This window comes from Coturnix japonica, chromosome 5 (assembly GCF_001577835.2).
Source record: "Coturnix japonica isolate 7356 chromosome 5, Coturnix japonica 2.1, whole genome shotgun sequence".
Taxonomy (NCBI): Eukaryota; Metazoa; Chordata; class Aves; order Galliformes; family Phasianidae; genus Coturnix; species Coturnix japonica.
In genome coordinates this window covers 8,660,236-8,684,345 of record NC_029520.1, presented here as the reverse complement: position 1 = coordinate 8,684,345, position 24,110 = coordinate 8,660,236, and the positions used below count along the sequence as shown (strand labels likewise).

Here is a 24,110-nt window from a genome sequence, read left to right as displayed (position 1 = left end):
TAGGATCATCTAGTCCAACCACCAACCCATCCCCACCATGGCCGCTGACCCATGAGTCTCAGTGCATTTCCTTGCAACAAAGCACGAGTATTAAATTCTTCTGCTGCACTACTCAAGTGGAACAAAAAAGCTAAACAAAGAGTAGAAATAAATCAAAATGTAAGGTAGGTGCTTGATACTTTTTTGTTTGTTTTAATAAACTTTAAATCAGAATAGGACCCAGAATGAAAATACTTCTATATAAACGCTAGTTTAGCCCTCCACCACAACGTGCATTTGTAGGGAAAAGCCTGACTATGCTATAAAATGAGCATTCCCCTGCAAACACCTACCTTGGAGCTGCTTTCTTTAGAGTAACAGACTGCATTTTTAGATTACTAGCTCAGTTTCTGGATAAAAAGGATACATGTACATTCAGCTACATTGCCTTAAGTGCTCAACTTCATCAGCAGAGTAGCGACACAGATCGCATTGTGAGCTGCCTTGATATAGCAGGTGACATTTATATAACTTACTAGCACTAAAAAGAAAGCAGGCAGGTGCTAGCTTTAATATATTCTAAAAGCCACAGTATCTGTATTAATTACACTTGTTGTTTATATAGCAATGCAGTATCCGCAGACAAACCCAAGCTGGCTGTCACCTAGCTACCTGAGGTCATGTCTCACAAAATGTCACACCACAAACCATAGGGTTTAATGTAAATCCCCTGGCTGAAGTATTTCTGATCGCTGGTGAGGTTGGCCAAGCCCTGCTGCAGCCCTTGCTGTTCTGTCTTCTCAGCAGAGCTTATTCATACCAGCTAAATTACCAGGCTGCTCAGAGAGGTGGTGGATGTCACTGGAGACACTTGGGGTCAGGCTGGAGGGGCTGTGAGTGTCTGATCTAGTGTAGGTATCCCTGTTCACCACAGGGGAGTTGGATCAGGTGGCCTTCAGAGGTCCTTCCAACTCAAACCATTCTATGATTCTATGGATTAAAGGCAGCCTCATTAGGAGGGCACATGTAGCAGAGTAAATGTTTCTTGCCTTTGCTTCTTACAAAGAAATAATAACAAACAGAGCAGAAGGAAACAGGTAAGACAACCCGGTATGAAAAATAACACATGTCTATTGCTGAACCTTTGACAGAGCTTTTCCTTGATAAAACGCTCTCTGCTGAGCAGTGGTGCAGTGCTGCACAGTCCCCGTGCAGCAAACAGCTGCCTCACCAAAGAGAAGCAACAGTCTCCAGACACATAATCAACTTAGACTGGCTGCCAGAAGGCAACAATTGAATAAGTACCAGTGAACAGCATTGTGGGTAACTTGATTTGTAGCTATTAAAATCACTTAGAAATAAGAGAACTATGTAGTGTCTTAAATGACTATATCCAACCATTACTTTCAGCAGGGATTTCTACGGGCTGGTCATCAAAATGGTCCCAGATCTGTCAGCAATCAAAACTGAAGGGATAAGCTAATAAAAAGGAAACAGTCCATCTGCTCAAATATAAACTGAAGCCTAGATGCAGTAATAGAGAACAAAAGTAAATCCAAATTCCACAGAGCTGGATATAAGACTTGCCAGTGGTTCAATGCTTTGCCTGTCACTCAGCAAGGTGCACTGAGAACAAACAGCTACAGATTTCAGCAGCTATCCCACATCCCACAAAGAGACTCAAACTCAAGTTCTGGAATGAAGCTTTTCATTATTCTAATACTGATCACAGGAAAACATTTTAACATTGGTCTTTTAGTGTTTGAACCTCTGCCCTGTCCCTAAGAATAAGATGGAAATGGTTTGCAAGGTGGGTTTCTGTATGAGCATGTGAGGAATAACGGACTGTGCGGTAAAGTTTGAAAGAGGAAATGGAGGGAAATACATATTTAAAATAATACCACAACACAGAAGTTACAGATAAGGTACAGCATTTTGCTGGCTTGTCATAGCTAATGCATAATGACACGTGAACGGGAGCACCACTTTGGAGCACTAGTAGAAATGGTATAATAAGATTTTCTTATCAACCGGAAGAAACAAGACTGAATAGGTTATGAACTCTGAAAGAAACAGATGCAATTTGGCTTAAATTACCAAGTGCCTATCAAAAGTAAACCTACCTGCAAAACAAATTGAATAATCAATACACATCATAGAATCATTCAGGGTGGAAAAGATCTAAGACCATCTAGTCCATCTGTTCACCTTCCACCAATGTTGCCCACTAAATAAGATTCCTTAGTACCACATCTGCATGTTTACTGAGCACCTACAGGGATGGTGACTCCACCACCTCCCTGGGCAGCCTGTGCCAGTGCACAACCACTCCTTTGGAGATATTTTCCATACATCCAGCCTGAATCTGGGGGTCCAGCTCCCTTTGGCACAGAAAATATTACCCTGCAATAGTTATTCAGCTTCGGAACAGGAAAAGATGGACTTGGCTGTGACAGGACTACACAGGTTGCTTACAGAAATGCCTTCCAGTACAGGAAGAAATGAACGTTCCACTCAACAGAGTATTGATTCTGCTATTGAAGAGATTCCTCCAGTCATTCCTCACTTCTCTTGAGCAGAGATGATGACACAGAGATGAATTACAAGCATTCAGAGCCTCCTGGGGCTCATCAAATTATGTATCTAGAGGAGCTTCCTCAAGCACAATCTCCAGCATGGCTTGATGAGGTAGCACAGGAAGAAAATCCAGAAGAATGGCAGCACTGGCAGCCTCATACCACCATTGATTTCCCAGCCACAGGGGAATCTTTCAGTGGAGACAAACCGAACTTTGGCTACTCTGTCTCACTAGAATAGCAACAAATACTCTAGAGGGCAACTTAATCAGTAAATACTCATTTAAGTTCTTGAAGCATGTCATGAGAAATTTCTTCAAATTAATTGGCATTATAGAGAAATAATAGATTGGTTTAGGTTGGAGGGGCCTTAATGATCATCAAATTCCATCCCTCTGCCACAGGCAGGGCTGCTACCTACCAGATCAGGCTTCCCAAGGCATCACCCAGCCTGGCTTTCAGTTCCTCCAGAGATGAGGCATACACAGCTTCTCTGGGCAATCTGTTCCAGTGCCTCACCACTATTTCCCTTTGTCTTATCATTTTGCCAGAGCATAAAAAGTCAGCCACCCTCCTGCTTGTAGGCTCCCTTCAAGTACTGGAAGACTACAATGAGGTCTCCTCAGAGCCTTCCCTTCTCCGGGCTAAACAAGCCTAACTCCATCAACCTCTCTTCATAGGAGAGGTGCTCCAGCCCTTTGAGCATCTTTGCAGCCCTAAATGGTGTCACCCATCCATTGCTGTAGCATTCAGTCTTAGAGTCTCACAGAAGAAAACAGTGATCTGGATATGAGAGGTACCAGGAAGAACATGTTTCCAGAGCGCTCTAGTACAACAGTACTTTACATTGGTTGAGTTTCTGAGTCCTGATAAAATACAATAGAGGAAAATTTGAGGAAGCATTGTTTTCTTACCAAAGTTCCCCAAGCTGCTCTCTCTTGTATCTACTCGCATCTCTAGGGCCTTTACTTGCTGCAGATCATCCATCCCTGTCAAAGCTTTCTGTAAAAATAAGCAGAGAAATGTGTATTCTCACACAACAAGCCAGGTGATACATTGTAGAAAGGCTTTCAAGCGGTGCTATGTCAGCGCATAGTCCAGGTCAAAACAGCTAGACACATGATAACATTAAAATAAACATAGTATTCAGAGATGTTTCTTTCTAGCAGCTCCGAATTACTTCAGCTCCATATAACTTCTACAATGCTCACACAGTCAAGGCAGGGCATTACATTCAACTTGCAAATCAACAGAAGATTACATGCCAATTATCTTCATTTAAACTACATGTCCACACTGTAAGATTTGTGTCATATTTTACTAATCCTCAGAAGACAAGAAATGGCACCCTTAGTGTCACCAGTAATCAAAAAAGGTGCTAGGTAGTAAAACTCAACAAAATACAATGCTTAGCTTTTTAATCTATCAAAAACCTATCAAAAGGAAACAATGTTAGCTCAAAAAAGTCATAAAATGGTTGCAATTCTGAAGGAACACAACACTAATTACAAGAATGACAAATGTCCTATGAAAGAACTAGTCAGTGCCAAAGGAAGTCTCCAAAACCTTCCACTGTTATTGCAAAATTTCTGTGATAGGGTCTGTATTAAGCAAGGGTGTGTGTGTAAACACAGCTGAGGTTTTTTTCCTTAAATATCTGGAAATTGGCACTGACACATTCAGGTTTTTCTCTGTATTTAATATGGGGTAAGTCAAGACCACCCTTTTTCTAACTTAAACACAATGAATGATAAAGGGAGCCTTGAACCAAAATCCTGCTGTGTCTCTTTCCAAAAGAAAAGCCTGAGAGTCCACTCAGTAACAGGACAGCCATCTCTTCACTTACACTGCTCCTCCCTCCCTCAATTCCCTCATCCAGGTTACATGCCCCACTGCTTCCTTTCCATCAGCTCTGGGCACTCAGTGAATCCTTCATGCAACAATTCAATGAAACAGAATTCTACCACTTCTTCCTGATGGGTTTGTAGTTCATGGAGCAGCCTGAAATACTCCCAGAGAGATGAGGACAAGGCTTTAGGTCACAGCAATTGCCTGAAAGAGCTGAAACTACAGATAGTGATGCAACTGCTACATTTTCACCTTTCTATGCCAAAGAGTTAAGACTTAAAGCTATAAAAGTTGGCTTCAAAGAAAACATCTGATTCTGATTATCATTTTGTCTTCAATGATGCAATCAAGAGCATGGGCTGAAAGTATTGTCACCTGCCTTTTGCCACTCTATTGAACATGAAGGAACAAAGTCACTCAGTGATGTCTGCCATATAAGAAATAAGTTTACTTACAACTAGAAAGTCAGAACACACTTTTGTTTGTTTTCTTTTAGAGATCAACACTAATATAGGGAAAATGATTCATTAGAAGGGAATTTGTGTAGGACCACCTCTGTTTATGAGTTTTTGGAGGGAAAAATAACCACAAGAACATCTAGTTGATTTTTTGTAAGGAAAAACAGCAGTGGCAACATTCCCACTCATCAAGCAGAATTCATATTGCTCACAAGTGATCAATTTCATTCACTCTAATGGCTCTACATTCTCTAACAAACAAAGGACCAAAATGCTCTGAGTGAAACTGAGATGACAGCTTACAAGGACATCATTTCAAGACCAGGGTTGATGAAATAGCTGAGCATCGCTCCTTAAAAGGCTTACATGCTGTGTAAGGCTTTGAGGTAAGACTTCTCAGAAACAGAATTATCCAAAGCCTTCACCTGTTTTCCAATCACCTTTCAGAAACAGTGTTTAAAATTATGGTCAATCTCAATTTTTAACTGTGATTTTAAGCTTCTGGCCTTCCTTGCCTCCACAGCAGGACATGATAAACAAAGTTCTAAGGCAAAAACTCCCAAGACCTCAGTGGTATCCAGGAATATGCTTTCAATCCCCAGATGCGGCAGATGCAGACCCCAGAAGAATTGTTTAATTTTTGCAAAGGCAGCAAGCACACTTACTACAGACAGCTTTCTCCAAGCACACATACTACAGACAGCTTCCTCAGCCAATTAAAAACAAGGTCCTTTACTGCAATCCATATTTTGCAGTCATCCTTTTCAGCAGACAGCACTATTTGTCTTGTACCATGACAGCATGTGAGAAATGACAGCTAGCTGATATCCTGGCACACATCCACATGCTCAAATTGCTGGGCTTGGATGCAAGCTCATTGTCATGAATAGCAACACCTTCTGATAAATACCTCCCTCGTCCAGGCCAAAATAGCCCTAATAACCTACTTCATTAAAGGACTGAGTAGGAAACAGTCCCTTTTGGGAAACCTTTGGGACACACACTTTGTCAGTATATCAGCAGAAGGCCCCAGCACCATGACTTCTGCACAATTCTGCCTTTCCCCACAGCTCCTTCCAAACTATCCTTCCCCTTGCCATATCCCAGACAGCCTCTTTTCACTACTCTGAGCACAAGAGGTGCACTTCTGCTCCTTGTCCTCCTCTTTCAGAATCAAAGAATGAAAGTCACACAAGGTTATATTTTCCCCTTCTAGATTTCCCTATTCTTTCTCTTCCCACAGGGGGAAAACAGACTTTGTTCTCCCTTTCCCTCTTCCAGATTCGTTCTTTTCCCCTTGGCTGAGCCACTTATCACACCAACATTCTGAGCTACAACAGGCAGAGTTGTGGCCCCAGCACTGTAAAAGACTGTCAACTGCCACCACTGGCTCTTTGAACTATAGATTGCCGATTGAAGTACACGTTAAGCAAATGCAATAGACTCCATCTGTTCACAGTTCCTAGCTCCCTGTTCTGCTCTTCCAACAGTCACCAGGAAAAGCACACTTTTTGCCTGCTGACGCTGAGGGAGTTCTTAGAGTTTGAAACTGACAGGCTGTGGGATGCAAAAGCCATCATGTTATGTGAAAGAAACATGAAATGAGGATATGAGCTCATCACAAAGGCACTGGAAGAGCAAGGAGACCAGGTGTGGCTGGGAGCTGGTTAGCAAGCAAAGGGTCAGGGAAGAAGAAGGTACCTGGGGAAGACACCTGGGACACTCCTACTCTCTAGGCACCACCAGGGATGATCAGATTGGACTGAGGGATGCCTGGCACCATGTAGGTGACAAGTTGTGCTATGGTGCTACACAGTGCTTCTCTCCAAGGCTCCAGGCCTAGGACAAACTCCTGCCCTAATTCAGGAGTCCCACTGTGGCATCAAGTAATGGCTGTCTGCCCAAAGCTCAAAAGGCTGTGCTGGCACCCAGAGACAGGACAGACTCCTGCCCACGCCCCAGGAATGCTTACTGCTATGAAGGTGCTGTGCCATCTAGGGTTTCCTTCTGTTGTTTACAGCTGTAAAGCAGACAAAAAGGTACCAAGGATCTCTTCTAGGCAGAGCTGAATTGACATCAGAAAGATTATCTGAAAAACTAATTATAATTCCAGGCTGATTGCTGGTTTCCAGAAAGGATTCCACCTGCCACCTACCCACTGAGGTGGTTACTGGTTAGATAGAGGAGGCAGTTTTCTGAAGAATCAAACAGCAAAATCCTTCCTGCATACCGTGTTCGAGAACGTGATCTGACAACTTGTGCAGTGCTATACATCACCTTAAACCTTCTTATTTGGGAGAACAAATTCCTCTGGTAAAGCACTGCACAATTCTTTGAAGCATGAGTGATAAGGAAAACAAAAACAGACCAAATTCATATGGCAGTTTTGTACCTCCTTTGAAACAAGAGTAAAACTATTTCTTCCACAAGATCATGCAAAAGCTATTGGCAGCTAGTTTAGCCAGTAGCTTAAGAAGCAACTCCATAGTAGCTCACAAAGAGCTCTCATCCTGCAAAACGTTTGGGCAACACCTGACTGGAGAGCATGCACCCATCTGGAAAGCTTCTCTTCTGACTGACAAGAAAAGCCACAAGTATTCTACGAAAAAACTGCAAGTGAAACATTCTTCTGTGTTTGTAGAGCTTCTCTATCTGGGAATGCTGGGAAAGTCACCTGGGGATTCTGGGAAATACAGTTTGAGCCCCACTTGCAACTCTCTGTAAATTCCTTAATTGGAAATAACATCTGTGCAATTAAAGCTGGTGTACACAACTGGTTTCTTTGCTCCTCACTCAGTATTTCACATGCTCTAAGTAAAGCAGAGATGTTGCTGAAAAGCACATTGCACGCAGCTGCCTGAGAAGCATTTCCAGCTGTGTGCTCATTTTGCTGATGCTGGTTAATTTGGCCAGCACAGGAATTCCTGAGTGGTGAGCTTATTTTCTTCTAATACTACACCTGTATGCAAATATCATTTTCATGTCTATTCATGCATTCATTGCTTTTCACGGGGATTTTATTTCAAAATTCCCAACCCAAGAATCATCTCTCATTGCACAAGAAAATAATGCTGCCGCAAGTGTGACAACTCCTATTTCTTCTAAGAAGAAAATTACTAGAACATTAAGAAGGTTTTAAGCACTGAGATCTTCTTGGCTGGTATGAAAACAGTAGTGAAGAAATGGCTGAAGCTTAAATGGTAACAGATACTTCAGCAAAGATTTTTTTTTCCCTCATGCTAAATCTCCAAGTCACAAACAGTTCTACATGCACAGATCTCAGCCTTGTCTTGCCAGCACTGGTTCAGCTCCCCACTGACCTATACTGGGGATTCACAGTACTGACACTTTTCCTTTCTCAATTGCTAACTAGGATCTGATGCTAAGGGCTGCTAAGAGCTCTCTCTCTTACTATCATAAGCTTCAGAGGAAGTGCAGGGCTTAGAACTATATGGGAGGTACAGACATAGCCTGTACCATTCCTATAGGAAGAAACACAAGCTCAGGTCCAACTCTCCTGAATTAACACGCATGATATCATAGATAAACCAACTTTTGCTTCAGATCTAAGGATTTACATTCCCTCACACAAAAATACACTGCAGTATGAATTCTTGTTTTCAATCCAACAATGACATGCATAGTAAGCGCCTGCATTTCAACACTGTGCCACTACACACTTACAATTCAAGACTATTTAGTTAGTTAAGCAGCTGCTACTATATGCAAATGAAAATCTGTTTATAAAAGGCATGCATATGTGTATAAGTATATGCATATAAATATATTCCTGACGTGACAATTTGAACATAAAACATTAGATGTTTACATAGCAGGATATATATGAGCCTCCACTGGAGTAAAGGCTTTAATATTAGGATAAGAACATGCAAAAGGAAAGCTCTGAAAGTAAATGAGGCTTTGTAACTACTTTTCTATACACAGTACACTTACTGCTATCTACCATCTCAAGCAATTTGAACTAATGTTGAAACTAGCTGTGCTTTTAATAGAAGAATGAACTAAAAGACCTCCAGAATTCCCTTTGAACTTCTTTTTTGTTTTAAATTGTTATAAATGCTGCCCAGTTTTCTAAGGAAGAAATCAAAAGATCCAAATTAAATCAGTTATGTGCATCCCCTGACTCCACATATTTTAAGTTATCAAGATTTTGCACCTGCTCCCTTGATCTCCAGTTTCTTCTCAGATTTATACAACTCACAACTGTGAGGAAAACTTTCTGCCAAGCAAAAAAGGAAGTGACTGAGTCATTCCAATGAGATTCCAATCTGTTGTTCCAGGACCCTCCAAGATTTTCTTCTCCCCACGAGGACGAGTGCATTCCACATGAAATACACCCTACAACAAAACTAAACACCACTTCCGAACACGTGTTCCCAAGTTTAGAAAGCATGATTAACTGGGGCAGGATCAATAAACAGAGCAATATGAAGAACGTTGCCTTTCTTCTCTGAAGGCCACATACAAACCATGATGATAACAAAAGCCGAGGAACTGAAGTGGTAAGCTCTAAGCAAGTGAAGATGTCCGGAAAATCATTTGTAGTTTGTTCTGAGAATGTGATTGCTCATTGTCAAAGTCAGAAAGAAGCTTTGCTTCTAAAATGCAAGCAGGAGGTAGGGGGGTTTTAATGAGTAAAAGTTGGATTCGAGAAAGGATAAACTCCCAGTTTCAGTTCTACCATACTTAATGGTAAACCTGTGTATTCCCCATTAAAAACTAGTTTCCAGAATAAAGGGGGAAAGAGGAAGAATTTGTTCATGCTAACACTCTACAGCATATGGCAGCACACTTAAGCACCACACAAGCAGAGGAGGAGAATGGAGCTGCAGACATAAAACGAGACCTATACAAAGGGAAAAATCAAGGAATACCTATTGATACAGATGAAGATTAAACAATACAACAGAAAATTGCTATTGATACTAATTGAAAGAATAAAAAGAACAGCTAATGATACCAGATCTACCATCAAATGCTTTCGACATGTGGCTTAGATGAAGAGTATTCAAATGAAAAAGGACAAAGTGTGACATTACAGCAGGATAGATTCTAGCAAGCAAAAAAGAAACTACTGAAGATGTTATTAACTCAAGAAGAACATGGAATCACAAAGGATTTCAAAGGGAACATTATGCTGGAATGAGGTCACAGAAAAACAAAGCCCATAGTGAGCAAGCATAAGATTTAAGCAAGGTGATGGTCTGCTGTGAAGAGCAAGAGAACAGCAAGGGAGAGTTTTGGAGTAGTTGTCTGTCTCTCCTGCTATGGAATTCAGTAAGGCAAAAAAAGACAGGGGAAAAAAAAATAATTTTTTTAGGCCAAATTCTCCTCTCTTTTGAAGGAAAACAGCCTGGCAGCTGGAGAAAATGTGATGGAGTATGAACATACTATCTTTCTGAGAGCCCTTAGTAATGAAGACTGCTAATAGAGAGTAATGATTTCATTAGTGAATGGAGATTATGATCCCTCCAGATAAAGAACAAACTTAGACAAGCTTGCAGGCTGTGATGCAAGGCACCCAATCTATAACGGTTCTGTACAGCCAGACCTTCAAGGTTTCCTTACACAAAACAAAATAATACAACAGGTAAAAAAACAAACAAACAAACAAACAGAAAAAAAACCTGCAAGGTCAAGGAGTGAAACTGAGCATATATTAGAACAAAGAAAAATATATCTTGGAAAAATTCTCCTCAGGAATCTCCATCAGGTGTCAGAAATCTGCCTGTATAACAATGCAGAAACAGGGCCTATGTCCTTACCTTTATACTATAACTTTAATAAGCACGTATTTTAAAAACCTGTTTGTTCTTTCTTAGAGCCCCTCCAGAGAATACAATCAATAACTTCTAAAATATTCACAACTATTAAAAGACAACCAAGACGACATTGCAAGTATGTTGATTCAAGCGGAAGAACCTTTCAGATCACTTGGTTATCAATGGCATGTGGTTGCTATACAAATATGCCTGTGATTGTTCTTAAGGTTGAAGTGGTTGGACAGTATATCTATTTTTACATTAGAAAACGCAGAAGTAGTAAATCCAAGGAAGCAGCAGTTTCAGTTTGATCAGTGTAAAGGTCAAAGAATAGATCAATTGGATGTTATTAAAACAAGCCATAAACACTGTTAATGTTTCCTTGACAGTGTCATATAGTTTTTCCTCTCAACAAGAAGTATCTCAGCTATGCCAACACAAATGTCAGTTTCCAGAGCCAGGAGTTAACTGCATCCAGAAAAATTAGTAGGACAGCATGCATCCATTTAAAGGAGTGAATTCCTTACAAATATTAGTGCACACAAGCTGAAAGTGGCAAGAGTTGATTAAGATCAAGAGTTCATTTATTACATGAATAATAAATCTCCTCTTCCATTACAAAATAAATAAATAAATAAATAAATAAATAAATCTGGAACTGCTGTAGAATTTAACTTCTGATCTGCATAAAAAATAAAATACAACCAAACAACGAAATGTAGTATCTTAGATGTGCGTAGCACTGCCTTAGCAAATGCTTTTCTGCTTATAATTGATAGTGAACAAAAACCTTCAGAAAGAGGAAGAAAAAAACAAGCAAACCAACTAAAGTACTTTTTAAGGGTTTCATTCAGAGTTTATTGAAATCAAAGGGCAGCAGTTCTGGTTACTCTAATGGGCTTCATTTTATATCCTAAGATAACAGACTAATCCAAGAGCTTCCCATTGGACCTATAAAGGATACTGTAGGCCACAGACATATTGCTCTGATCAAAGCCCACATCAGGTTTTAAAGAAAAAGACCAGTAAGTTGTCAGTGGTTGACATGAGCCAAAGGAAAGTGAATGGGGTAGATCACAAGGCCACATCAAATTTTATTTCTTCAAAGTTTAAAATATACACTCTACAGAAAGCAACCTTCTTAGGAGAAGACTTGGGTACCACTGGAAGAGACATTCTGAGAACAACTGGATATCTCAGCTCCAGTGTTGTCATAACAACACCTGGCATAGATTGAGGAAGTCACGTCAACTTGCACAGCCTTGCCCCATCTGTCTTTCACAGACGTCTACCCAGTTCTGCAGCACAGAAAGCTGCATCTTCCTCCTTCTAACTTCTGCTCCTAGCTCTCTTTTCCTCCAGCATGAATAAGCAAGGTTATTTTCTCAGCTCTTAGCTCCCAAGGGATACTACTCTTAATTAGTACTGAGCAAATATAGCACAATATACAACCAAATCTCCTTCGCTAGAGATTTCAGCATGTTACTCTCATTCAAGAAGCTACATGTCAAAATCGCTTCCCTCTGGTCAGAAAGGAACACGGCTTTCAAATGTGCTTTGAAAACTCACACTTTGATAAATAAAGTATTTTTAACACTTGCAGAATATTTTAATTGGCTTCTTAGAAAGACAGAGGATTTCACTAATTCAGGACAAAAGTTAAGCTTTTTAAGTTTTACTTTCAATCCATAGGAAAGGTTCATGTAAAAAGCTTTTTTCTAATGCTAAGATTCAAGGTACTTCAGAAAGCTTTAATGAGATCTCTTTAAAATGATAATTACATTCACGCTGCTTCAGGAAAGCTGACAATAAAGACAGCAGCATTCACACTGGCCGTATTTTTGATATGAAACAAGGTGAAGGGACAAACATTTGATAAGCTTCCTCAAGACAGAATCCCATTTGATGCAGAAGCTGTCAGACATGCAACGCAACAATCTGCATTCATCACAAGGGCTGCTGGAAGGTTAAGCTAATACAGCACTTTATATGCCTGTTTCCTTCTTCTACTTCATTAAAAAGTTGGATGCCGACTCACCAGTTTCCTGGGGGAAAGGTATTCATCCAGCAGTAGCTCTCCATCATCTTTAACCAGCAGACTGGGATTTAGGTTACCTCGCCAACTCAAGTCAGTCACTCTGACTGCAGCTGAAGCTGGACGAGAAGCAGTGCCAGGATTCCACTTCAGGTCCTTCTTCATATGCTATGGACAAAAGGATAATAAACAGTCTGATTTTTTTTTCTTCCTGTATTTATTATTTTCTCTTCAGCAAAAAGTATTTTGACTCCTGTTGCAGGCTAGTTGCAGCAACTACCTATAATGACAGAGCTTTCCCTAACCAGAAAAAACTCAGTGCAGTGCATCACATAACATGTATTCTTCCTTTCCTTCACCCACTAGAGCTAGTAATAGAATCATAATGGTTGGAAAAGACCTAAGATCATCTAGTCCAATTGTCCAACCACCACCAAGACTGCCTACTAAACCATGTCCTTAAGTACCACATCTCCTTGGCTCTTGAACACCTCTGCGGACAGTGACTCCACTACCCCCCTGTTCCAACACTTCACCACTCTTTCTGAGAAGAAGTCTTCCTAATATCCAGCCTGAGAATCTGCCAGAACAACTTGAGGCTACCCCCTCTCATTCTATTACTGCTGTCTGGAAGAAGAGACTAACCCCAACCTTGCCACAACCTCCTGCCAGGTTGTTGTAGAGGGCAATTAAGTTTCCCCTGAGCCTCCTCCAGACAGAACAACCCCAGTTCCCACAGCCACTCCTCATGAGGCTTGACTGGGAACGTTAGTGTTTCAACAACAGGCTACACTAGAGAAAAGCCTTCTCACTCAGTTAGCAAGCACCTGCAGTTTCCTCTGGTTCTCTACAGTGAGGCAATACCCATTCTTAGTGCTGGAAAAGTAATTAAATAATCATGGTAATCATAACTGGCTGATAAGGCTTCACTGGCAGCTCAGACCTACCTCCCCCTTTCTACTAATAAACAAAAACAGGAGTAACTTCTGTCAGGAAAAGCAGGAGAAGCTGACTGTTCATTTAGTGATTTCTATTCAAGAAGAGATGCCAGTGAGAGAGGTTTACAAAGGGACTCCTCATCTCAACTGCATGCAAGCAGTCAGCCTTCATCTCTGCACAGGCAAGGGAAACCTGAAAGACTCAGAGCAGCCAAAGCTGACTGAAGAACAGCAGCTTCCCATTAAGAAGAAAAGCTAATCTCCCAGTACCAGATGTCTTGCTTTTAGGAAAAAAATATCTAGTCTATACCCTTCTAACACCAGCTTGCATCTCCAAATAATCCCAGAATTTCTAGGATCCTTTCCTGTACATTCCTTGGAGCAGATCTTTATGATTTAGTCATTACATGGAGTTGTAACAACCATAGGATGCCCAAGGAACTTACATGATACAAAGGTCTTCTAATGCTGACTTATTTTCTAATATTACTTTTGCTCAAAAACTGACTTGGAATAGAGCATCTGCTGAACAAACACTGGAATACTTGGACAAATATAAAGGATTTGTTTGGGATCATGTCTAATACTGTTGATTCCTTCTAATTGAAGCAAGTATCATTATTATCCAGAGATAATCCTGTATGTTACTGGAGCCAGGTGGATCAATACTCAGAAATTACTGACATAGCACTTGAGTACAAAGTGCACATAACAGCAAGACTGTGTAGATTAGGGCTGGAAGGAGTTAATACACTTGCATAAAACAAGTTATTGTTCTCCTTCCTTCAGTCCATTGCTATTACACTTCAGAATGCTCTTATCTTTGAAATATGTGTTGATGCAGCACTTATTTACGGTTTGACAAGCAGATCAATTTGTGGCTGAAGACCTGAAGTAACACTTCCAAATCTATGCTTCCTGCTATTGATCCAGTGCTTGTAATTATTGTAACAATGGATTAGTAGGAAAAATAAGTATTTTCATTAGAAATTTTCTGGGATGGAATTGAGTTACTGCCAGCAAACAAAGCTGATCTTTTGATCATGCTTCCATATTCATGCAATGCAAAACTTTCTCCAGAGAAGAATTTGCTTGTGAATACAGATCAAAACAACATCCTCAAAACATGGGCTAATGAAAAAGAATGTAGGAATCCTAATGGTGAGGTGCCAATCTTAAATAAAAATCCACAAGCCTCCAAACCTTTGTCACGGTATGGGATCCAGAAGAAGTCTGGCACACCACCTGCCCTCCTGCAGATACAGAGCCAGGTTGTGCACTATTTTCAGTGCTGTCTAACCTGAGATGGTTAAAAACTTTCCAGTAAGGCCATCTCATCCACTCATTTATAATACTAATAAATAAACGAGAAATCTATGTCTCTGTCAAACACACTGGCTAAGAAACCAGTGACCCCATGTAGTGTTGGCCTCAGGGAACAGTTCACAGGGGAATGGAAAGATTTCATAGTCAATGAAGAGGTCTGAAAAGTCACGAACCTGAAGACTGACTCCTCAGAAAAGATGGCTGCATTGGATACTTTGTATATATACGGTGAATAGTAATGCAGAACATTCCTGCAAGTTCTAACACCAAACAAAAACCTTCAAAGGAATCAATGGGAAAGCAAAGCAACGCCAATAAGCAGCTGGGAGAGTCAGGGAAAGACTCAATTGCTGAAACAGAATGGAGTTTGTCCTGCATGTGAACACTGATAATAAAAGACTGAAAGAAATCAGAGGATAAACATCTTCAGGATTTGCACTGGGGATCTTGATTTAGCAGCCTCTTCCATGCAGATAACTAGAAACAGACAATCAGTGAGACAGGAGATCCCAAACAACAGCTAATCTACCAACTTCCTCTCTCCCAAAGCAAGTGCGATAATGATGAACACTGCAATTTACAGGCGCACTGTGAAGCTTCATTAAAATCTATACAACACTTTCAACATGCTTAAATTATCATAGCAACCAACATTCCCAAGGTTGGAGGAATATTAAGCGCATTCAGTTTATCACTTGAAAGACCCCAACAACAGTGTTGGAGGTTGTCGTTCCTCTCACACCTTTGTGCATTGCACTGAAGCCATCAGACAATCCACCCATTCCTTTTGCAATACCAAGCCATTCGTAAACTGAAAACAAATCAGTCTTTCACCATCTCTCAGAGCCCCCAGGATTACCTCATAGCCCACGTGGTTTTAGGCTGTAGAGTAAAAGTCCTGGAGAGTGGGTTTCTACCTCTCTTTCCCTACTCCTAGCACAATTCTATCAATTTTAAGCTCTTCTAGCTTCAAACAAAGAAGGATGATATCCCATACAAAACCAAAACTCTACTCCCTTAGGCCAGCTAAGTCAATATCCTCTTTTGGTCCTTGGCTACCCATGACATCCAAAAGCCCCCCCGCATCATGTCAGGTAGGGTGCTGTGATCTGTATATCCTTACCATTATACCATCACCCAAAAACTTATCTGGAAGAAAAACATTTCAGAACCATTTTGCCACTCCTTAATGAGAGAAAACTCACAGTGAAGACTTTGCTTTCTGTTGCCTTGTGCTATGTAATCTTTGTTTAGTCCAGAACCAGAGATTACAGTAGTGCCCATACTGTTACCACAAAGGATTTGCTGTTTACTAAGGATTTGACAAAGGTCTGGCTCATGAGACCAAAGGGAACCATGAGTGGCCCTTAGAAGTATAACTTTGTGCAAGTGCACTACAGATAACCTCTTCTGGAAAATAACTGTTTGGGCAGCTGGAATTTGCTATGATGTCATCAGGAAACTACTGTTACAATAATCCACTCCTAATGGCAAAAACAGTTCCTGCTACTTTTATGCAGTATAAAGCACCCTGCAACACACCACTCTATTTTAGCAGGTGTGACTTTCTAAAGCTGAAAAATAAAACATCTGACCTGATATTAACGGGAGTCTTTTGTTTTTGAATGGGTGATATTGTCCTAATCTTCTGTTTTTCTTAAACAGAAAGAGGTAGAATGTACTTCAGTGCTGCTATAATATCAGGGGATCACACAAACATTGTAAGGAGAATTTATAAACATTCCACCTGTATGGGCCAGCATAAAAAACAAAAAAAAACAAAAAAAAAACCCAAACCCAGAGCCTTTATGAGAATGCTGAAATAAAGGAGAACTCTCCCATTTAACATCATTCTCTGATTCCTATGACACTGAATGAGTCAACTGTTTGCAGTAGTGGCTTTGTTTTACCCTTTGAGAAATCTGAAGCTTTGGGTCAAACAAACTCTCACATACAGCAAACATACAGATTTTCCTCACTGTTCATCTTCTTTATGGAGTCAGAGGTTGTAAGAGTGCCTGGTGATCCTTTGGTATTGCAAGTAAATTCTGCCCTGCAGTTCCCATAGCAGGGAAGCCTTAGGATACATGCCTCTCAGTCCCCAGGAAAAGCTCTTGGGAACTTCCTGATGTTCATATTATTCCATGCACAGAGCTGAGTTCAAACTTTGCTGCTCTCCAGAGATGTAGTGATCCTAGAGAAGAAAGCCCATGCTGCAGACCTAGCCTAGGCTTCAGACAACATTATTGAGGCAAGAGGCATTTCACGTCCTTACAAAGCAGAACAGTAATAAATAAAAAGGCAATGCATTTAAATGCCACCAATTTCTCTTGTATACATCTATAAATTGCACATATTAAAAGAGCAAGCTAGGTAATGCTTTCCCACACCCTGCCAAAGAGGCTGTAAGGTGATGAGGAATTTTTATCATACGTGCTGGAAATACCTCTATATTAAATCACTCTGAAACTAGCTTGACAAATGCTGTCCTCATAGCAGGAGAACAAGCAGACTGATCCTTATTATACATGTTGTTACATGTCAGAGAAACAATAAACCCAAATCCATTCAATTGCTTTTATTTTCAGAGCACCATGGTGGGAAGGGATCAGTGGCAACTTCTACCAAGACATAAACATTCATTGATACCTTCTGTGGTGCAAGTGCTATGAACTTCAATTGAACATGGATTATTTGAATCCTTGGCTGAAATTTCAAGAAGCCAGAGAAAGAATTTGTTTTTCTGAGGCAGGCTTTCTGCTGCAAGAAAATGTCTCAGGAGGCTTCCTTCTGCTTTCTGCCCTCAGCTTTCTCCACCACCAACATAAGAAGAGAAAAGCAAGCAGTAGGACATGGCAATACTATACGAGCAATGGAAATTGTAGGAAAACACATCTGCAGGGTGACTGTGACTTTGCTGCCCAAAAATCTCACATGATACTACCTTAAATGTAACAGATATCCCTAGAGCCAAAGATGGGGGAAAATAGATTTTAAAGCAGTCCTCAACATTATAAGTTCAGCTGTGTTAAAATAAGAAGTATTCAACTGTAACATTATTCTTTGCAACTATTCCCAAGGTATAGATATTAATTTCAACTATAGCACCAGCTTAATGAAGTCTTCTGTAAGAAAACACTTAATATTCTTTCCTCTTTGGATCTTACTTCCAGTATTCTCTTTATTTCAGAAGACAGAATACGTAGGTAAGTACATGCTCTCTGAATGAATTAAGATTTGATCTTATGCTTAATACTCCACTGGCTGTCCTAATATCTATTGCATATTCTGTAATCTCTAAAAGGACAATTAACCCAAGCAATTACTCTTTCTAAAATGTCAGCCAGGTCATTCACCTTTCTAGCATTTAAAAGGACTTGCACTCTCATATTACAAGTAAGCACTCAGCAGTTTCTTTGAACTGTAGATACCAGTCATGTTATATAGCCATGATGCTCTGAGGACACAAAAACCAGCAAGGTTGTGTAAAGACGGTAGTATTTTAAGATCAGTGCTTGCAGCTGAGAATACTAACAAGATAAACTCTCTTCATGTCACAGGCACCCATTCGTGTGCTACTTGTTCTCTAAGCCTAAAAAAGAAAATCAAACTCAACACCACAGTTTTAAGGCCCTAATCCTGAAAAGACTTATTCACATAAATAACTTTCCATATAGTGAACGAGAGGAACAAAGTTCATCACCTGGCTAATCCAAGATAGAGTCAAAGAATCATTAAGGTCAGAAAAGAGCACCAAGATCCTCTAGTCCAGCCATCAACCCATGCTTGCTAAGTATGTCCCTCAGAGGCACATCTATCCTTTTCTTGAACAGTTTCCCTTGAACAGTAGAAGCATCCACTGATATCACTTTAATATTAACACAGATTTTGAAGAGGACCTCAAAACAAGTATTTCCTCTTCACCACACCTCTATGAGACGTGGTCTACAACAATGCTAAAGATTTCTGCTCTCCATCAACCACATTTTGCTTAGTATGTGTTTAAGTTCCATAGTTAAGGGTTAAAGTATCAGTTATCCAAATTGTGTCATCTTTAGTTCCTGATTTGAATGAGAAGACTTAAAATTACAAATCCCAGCATACTTTGTCTGAGCTGGACTGAAGAACGGCAGACAGACAATATTCAGAGCCCGAGAACAGCACTGTACATCCTCCAACCAGTCTGTATTCAAACCTGAGTACATTAGAAGAAAGATGACCTTCAGGAAACACTCCTCTTAAGATGTTTATTTACCATCCAGGAAAACAAACAATACTGTCCCTGTGTGTAGCCTGCAACATATACTCAGAAACAGGATGAAACCCTATTTTCGGGGAAGGAATAAAAATGAACAAACAAAACCTGAGTGTCTCATTAAAACCTCATCACCCAAGGAACCATTTCACTGAGTCAGTGACAACGGGTGAGGTCTTCAGACATATTCTTCTATTACTGTAAAGTTACCTTCTTAGTAAATAAAACTTCTGTCAGAGATTGAATGAACATTTGTCAACTGATACATCTCAATCCTACCATATTCTCCTGGAAGTCATGCTGTACAAAAAGTCTGAAATCAGCTCTCAGCAGCTGCAAAAGATTAAAGCATCAATTTTTATGCCCTGTACAGACATAAAATTTCACTGAATTAAAAAATCATATACAAGGTGGTGTCAGTTGCTGAAAAGACAGGGGAGGCTATTAAATGGAAGTATCCCCTGTCATTGCAAACTTAGTTTTTGCTTTAGGAGTTTCCCTAATCATCCTTTCCTGTCATACACATGCAACAAAAACAAAAAACCAAACAACAAACCAACATTCTCATCTTACATAAATGCTCTTAAACTAGCCTTTGTGCCTTTGTCTGGACCTTAAAGCAAGATATTCACACCAGTTAATCCTCTCCCACATCCTTATGAAGATGAATAAGCTGCTTGTACACTGGTTTCTCTCTAATGCATTCTCTATTTTTCTTTATATGCCTAAAGGCCTTGCAGGCTTTCTCCATTTGTTAGAATGAAAATGCTCCTATGATTTCTGTGACACAGATCTCAGAGACACATCCACCAGTGCCTGCCTGCACAGGTGAATGCAGTACTAGGAACCAAGCTTACAACACTGCTGCTGATTCTCAGACTATTCTAACTCATGGACCCAGAATTACACCACAGCCTAAAGCTGCAGGAAAGAAAAGCTCAGCATTTTTAGTTTCAATGTATCTTTAATATTCACCATCCAGAAGCACTCCCAGATTCCATCTAAGAAATGGGCTACTGCTGCACTACATTTATAAGCCTTTTGAAATCCAGACTTCTACACAGAATGAAAATGCATCACATAAAACATTTCTGCATTTCAAAGTGCTCTGTTGTCCCCCCCAACAATTTTCAGTCCACTCTATTAGACAATTAGTAATAAATAGTCCCAAGATTTTAGCAAGGCCTGACAACATAGTGAAAAGGACTCTATGAAATCACTTTACACTACTACATGGGTTGTGCTATGACTGTCACGCTGGGTCAAGGCAGAGGGCCAGCTTGCTACTGCAGGCAGAAACAGATGCTTAAAAACAGGATCAGAAACAGAATAGTTCAAAGCAATCCTTCCTCCAACACATTGTCCTCACTCCTGGCAACCTGCTACTTTGTAATAGCCTGAGACAAAAGGTGTGTTGTGTTTGACAGCAGTGATTGATAAGTAGGGAATCAATTATTAGTCATGCCTTAAGACAAGCAGTGGTACTACCCAATAGAAAAGAATTATCAGGAAGCAGTTTTTGAAAAGGAGAAGATGTACTTCTGTAAGGTATTGGGTTAAATTGTACAAGTCACTGCCATAGGTTGTTGTGAAGGCTAAAATCAGAAATGAGGTGAGAATGGTTGGATGCAATTATGGACAATCCATCCATCTGCCTACAGGATTCATTAATTTATACCTTTCTTTTGCATCATCTCTTTTCCATCTCTTCTTCTAGCTGAGGAATCTCATTTTATTTTGTGCGTCGCTCTTCCATTTCTCATCTTTGTTCCATTTCATGGAAACAATTTCAGTTCTGACATTTACTTTCCAGGACGGTCAGAACTGCACAGAAGATTCAAGATATGGGCACAGAGAAAGTGAATTAATTTATACCGTTTTCAATTCACTTTTCTTTTTTTTAAGAGTTCTAACATTTTCCTACCAGCAGGGAGATGATACTCTCAGAGAACTACCACAACAGCGTGTCTTTCCCAGGAAGCAGTAATCTATTTAAAGCCCTGTATTCTACATACTTCCCCTCAACCCCCCCACCATGTTCACTGCTTTGAATTTGGATGGATTCTCTACTAAAAAACACACCCAGACATTACTTTTGTAATAAATTTTGTAATACATTACAATACATTTGTATTTTTTTATATCTGATAATGTTGCTTTGGATGGCCAACATCAGCCATCTTTTGCTTCAAGAATGGATAAATTAACCTTTATTGCATCCATCATGGAAAACCTGACCTTCTAGTTTGTACTACAGCAGGTACTTGTGGCCCAACTGATATAAAGTAAGTTTTGCTCACAGCTTAGGAATCTGCAGAAGGGGCACCACTGCCATTTTACTGGCAAATTAAAGTTACATATTCGTTTCTGTGAGAAGCTTATGAGCTTTCCAAATTCAGAATTACTTATTCATAATTCATCCTGAGTAAATATTGAACTGTTCACATTGGTAACAAATCTAGCAATTCCAGATGTGTTATACATTAAATAACGATACTATTTAGCAGAATTAAATTGTATACTACTCCGAACTTGGAAAGTAAGCATGTTTCTTTAACCTGACCCTGAGGACTTTCAGTTCTATAAACATGCACAGACACTAATAATAAGATGAAATCAGTCTAGTTTGGTGCTAACTCACATTTGGTCTCATATCACATCTGAATCCTGTTTTCACGTGGAACCAGGTCCCTAGAACTGAGGTAAAGCAAGCTGTGACATCACAGGCTATAGAAAGAGCCCAGTGTTCTCCGCTCCACTGACAGCAGCACACAACTGAACTAGCAAACTAGCACAGATGGATGTATCCATTTATCAGATCTCCTGAGATAAGAGCTCCAGGAATATCATAGGACAGAACAGACACCAGTATCCATTCTTCACTATGCAGCCAGCAGAGAAGCCCAGGGCACCTGTGGCTCTTACACTGCTTTGCATGAGTACTGGCATATATTGCCTGAAGCTCCATCTCACTACCCACATTCTCAGTGTTGAAGCCAAGAGAAAGAACACGTAGGTTTTTAATTATGCTGTTTTCTGGCCTATTTTCTGACAGCAACTTAGTCTGCATTTTTGTTTTTAAACTGAAGTTCTTTAAATTGGACCAAACCACATTAAACAGATCTGAAACATTTGAGTCACTTGTACCTTTTCAATTACTTTACCTTTTCTTTCAGCAGTGCTGCTGTTCTTTCCCTTCTGCTTTCCATCCTTCTGCTAGAGAAATTTTCATTCACTGGTCATTCACTGGTCATTCATCTCCATTTATCTTTAATGATGCATTTGCTCACAGTGCAACATCTCATTTGATTGCTCCATATCCTGCTTAAAAAAAAAACAAACAAACATTAAGAACAAAGTCTTCAAATGAAACCCCCATGGACTCTGAGCACTCCACAATCAGAAAGTACTTCTTCATCAGCTGTAACAACACAAGTTCACAATCAATAGACCTTAAAGATGTAACAATACGTGTAGAATCACAGAATGTTTAACACTGGAAAAGATTCCAAGCTTGCCAAGATCAACCACACCATAACCCTCAGTGCCACATCCATCCTTTCCTTATATACCTCCAGGGATGGTGACTGCACCACCTCCCTGGGCAGCCTTTTGGAGAAGAAACCTGAACCTCCTTTGGCACAGCCTGAGGCCATTCCCTCTTATCCTACTACTGTTACCTGGGTGAAAAGCCCCCCACCTCACCATGATCTCTCCTTTCAAGCAGTTGTAGAGCAGCAGTACAGCCTAGAAGAGCTAAACGGCAGCGTAACTAAAACAGTTTCCAAATGGAAACAGGAGTGCATGAAAGACTGATACAGAAGAATATACATAAATGCAAAAATAAGGCATTTGCTGAACAGTTATTTACTCAGTAGTCATTCGATGGGCTTTAAGAATTAGCTGAGGCTACGTTACAAGGGTAAAAGGTTATAAATACTTTCAATTAACACTTTTTCATACTCACCAGAAAATTTTGGTCGGGACGGAAAACTCTGAGACAAACAGGGGCATTTACATGGTGAAATACTGGAGGCTTCACGAGAAAGGTGCAGGCTGGGTGCATGACCAAGGCAACACGAGCTGTTGGGGTTGCTCAGGTCGCTGATGTGGTGCCCACGGCGCCCACAAACGCGCAGGAGCCTCCGGGCTGCCACCAGCTGCTCCCTGCGATGGACCGGGGCACGAAAAGAGGCTCCCAGCAGCAGAAATCGGCCGCCACCGGCCCCGAACGGCTCCTACCGGCGGCCGGGGAGGCTCCAGTTACCCGGCAACGGTCGTCGCCACGGGGCAGCCCCGGCCTCCCTTTACCGCTCCGCCCCGCAGCAACGCGCCGTGCCCGCCGGCTGCGGCACGATGGGTGCAGGGGGAGGGAGAGCTCTCCGTGTTCCCTGGAGCGAGGGATCCTGGCTGGATGGAGCCCTGAGGATGGTTGCAGGGCAAGGTGAGAGCTGTGCAGGAAACAGCGGGGCAGAGGTTGAGAGAGATGCGATAGAGCTTTGTTAGCAACGAGAGCAGACATTGCACTTTTGGCTCATCACTTAGTTGCACGAGCAACAGTATGCTGTGCTTGCCCCACTCACTGCCTCCTGTTGGAGAGCACTATGGCATCAGCCCAGATCTTTTTCACTGTTCAACCCCTGGTATAAATAAATACTACTTAGCAATTTCAGGAGGTTGGCATTTTCTGGGGCATCCCCAAGCATGCCATCTGAATGTCCCACTGACCTCTTGATACAGTGGGAAAGATTAACATGGTGGAAAGGCAATACAGGAGAGTAACAGCAAAGGGACTAGAGTGGTTGGGATGGTATTTCAAAGGAAAAGTAAAGGCACTCACCCATCTCCAAAGATCCAGGCTTACAGAAAAAACTCCAAAGCCTTCTCCAGTGGCAGTCAGCCCTTAAATGAG

At 40.8% G+C, this 24,110-nt stretch overlaps 1 protein-coding gene across 7 annotated transcripts in view; it reads right to left on the bottom strand.

The window, feature by feature from the left end:
- The window catches only part of LRRC56 (leucine rich repeat containing 56), a 49,257-nt gene extending 25,732 nt beyond the window's left edge, over window positions 1-23,525 (bottom strand). For 2 of the 7 annotated variants that reach the window (XM_015863727.1, XM_032445027.1), the window contains exon 1: window positions 3,470-3,557. Coding sequence is in view for 5 of the 7 variants with exons in the window: in XM_015863725.2 (XP_015719211.1) it covers window positions 3,470-3,557; window positions 12,683-12,847; window positions 22,363-22,407 (298 nt within the window). In the remaining 2 variants the exon portion in view is untranslated. Of the gene's footprint in view, window positions 1-3,469; window positions 3,558-12,682; window positions 12,848-20,876; window positions 20,902-21,839; window positions 21,910-22,362; window positions 22,523-23,165 lie in introns of those variants that run through there. The other 5 variants (XM_015863725.2, XM_015863724.2, XM_032445025.1 and 2 more) reach the window with 5 other exon arrangements.
- Window positions 23,526-24,110: the final 585 nt, after the last annotated feature.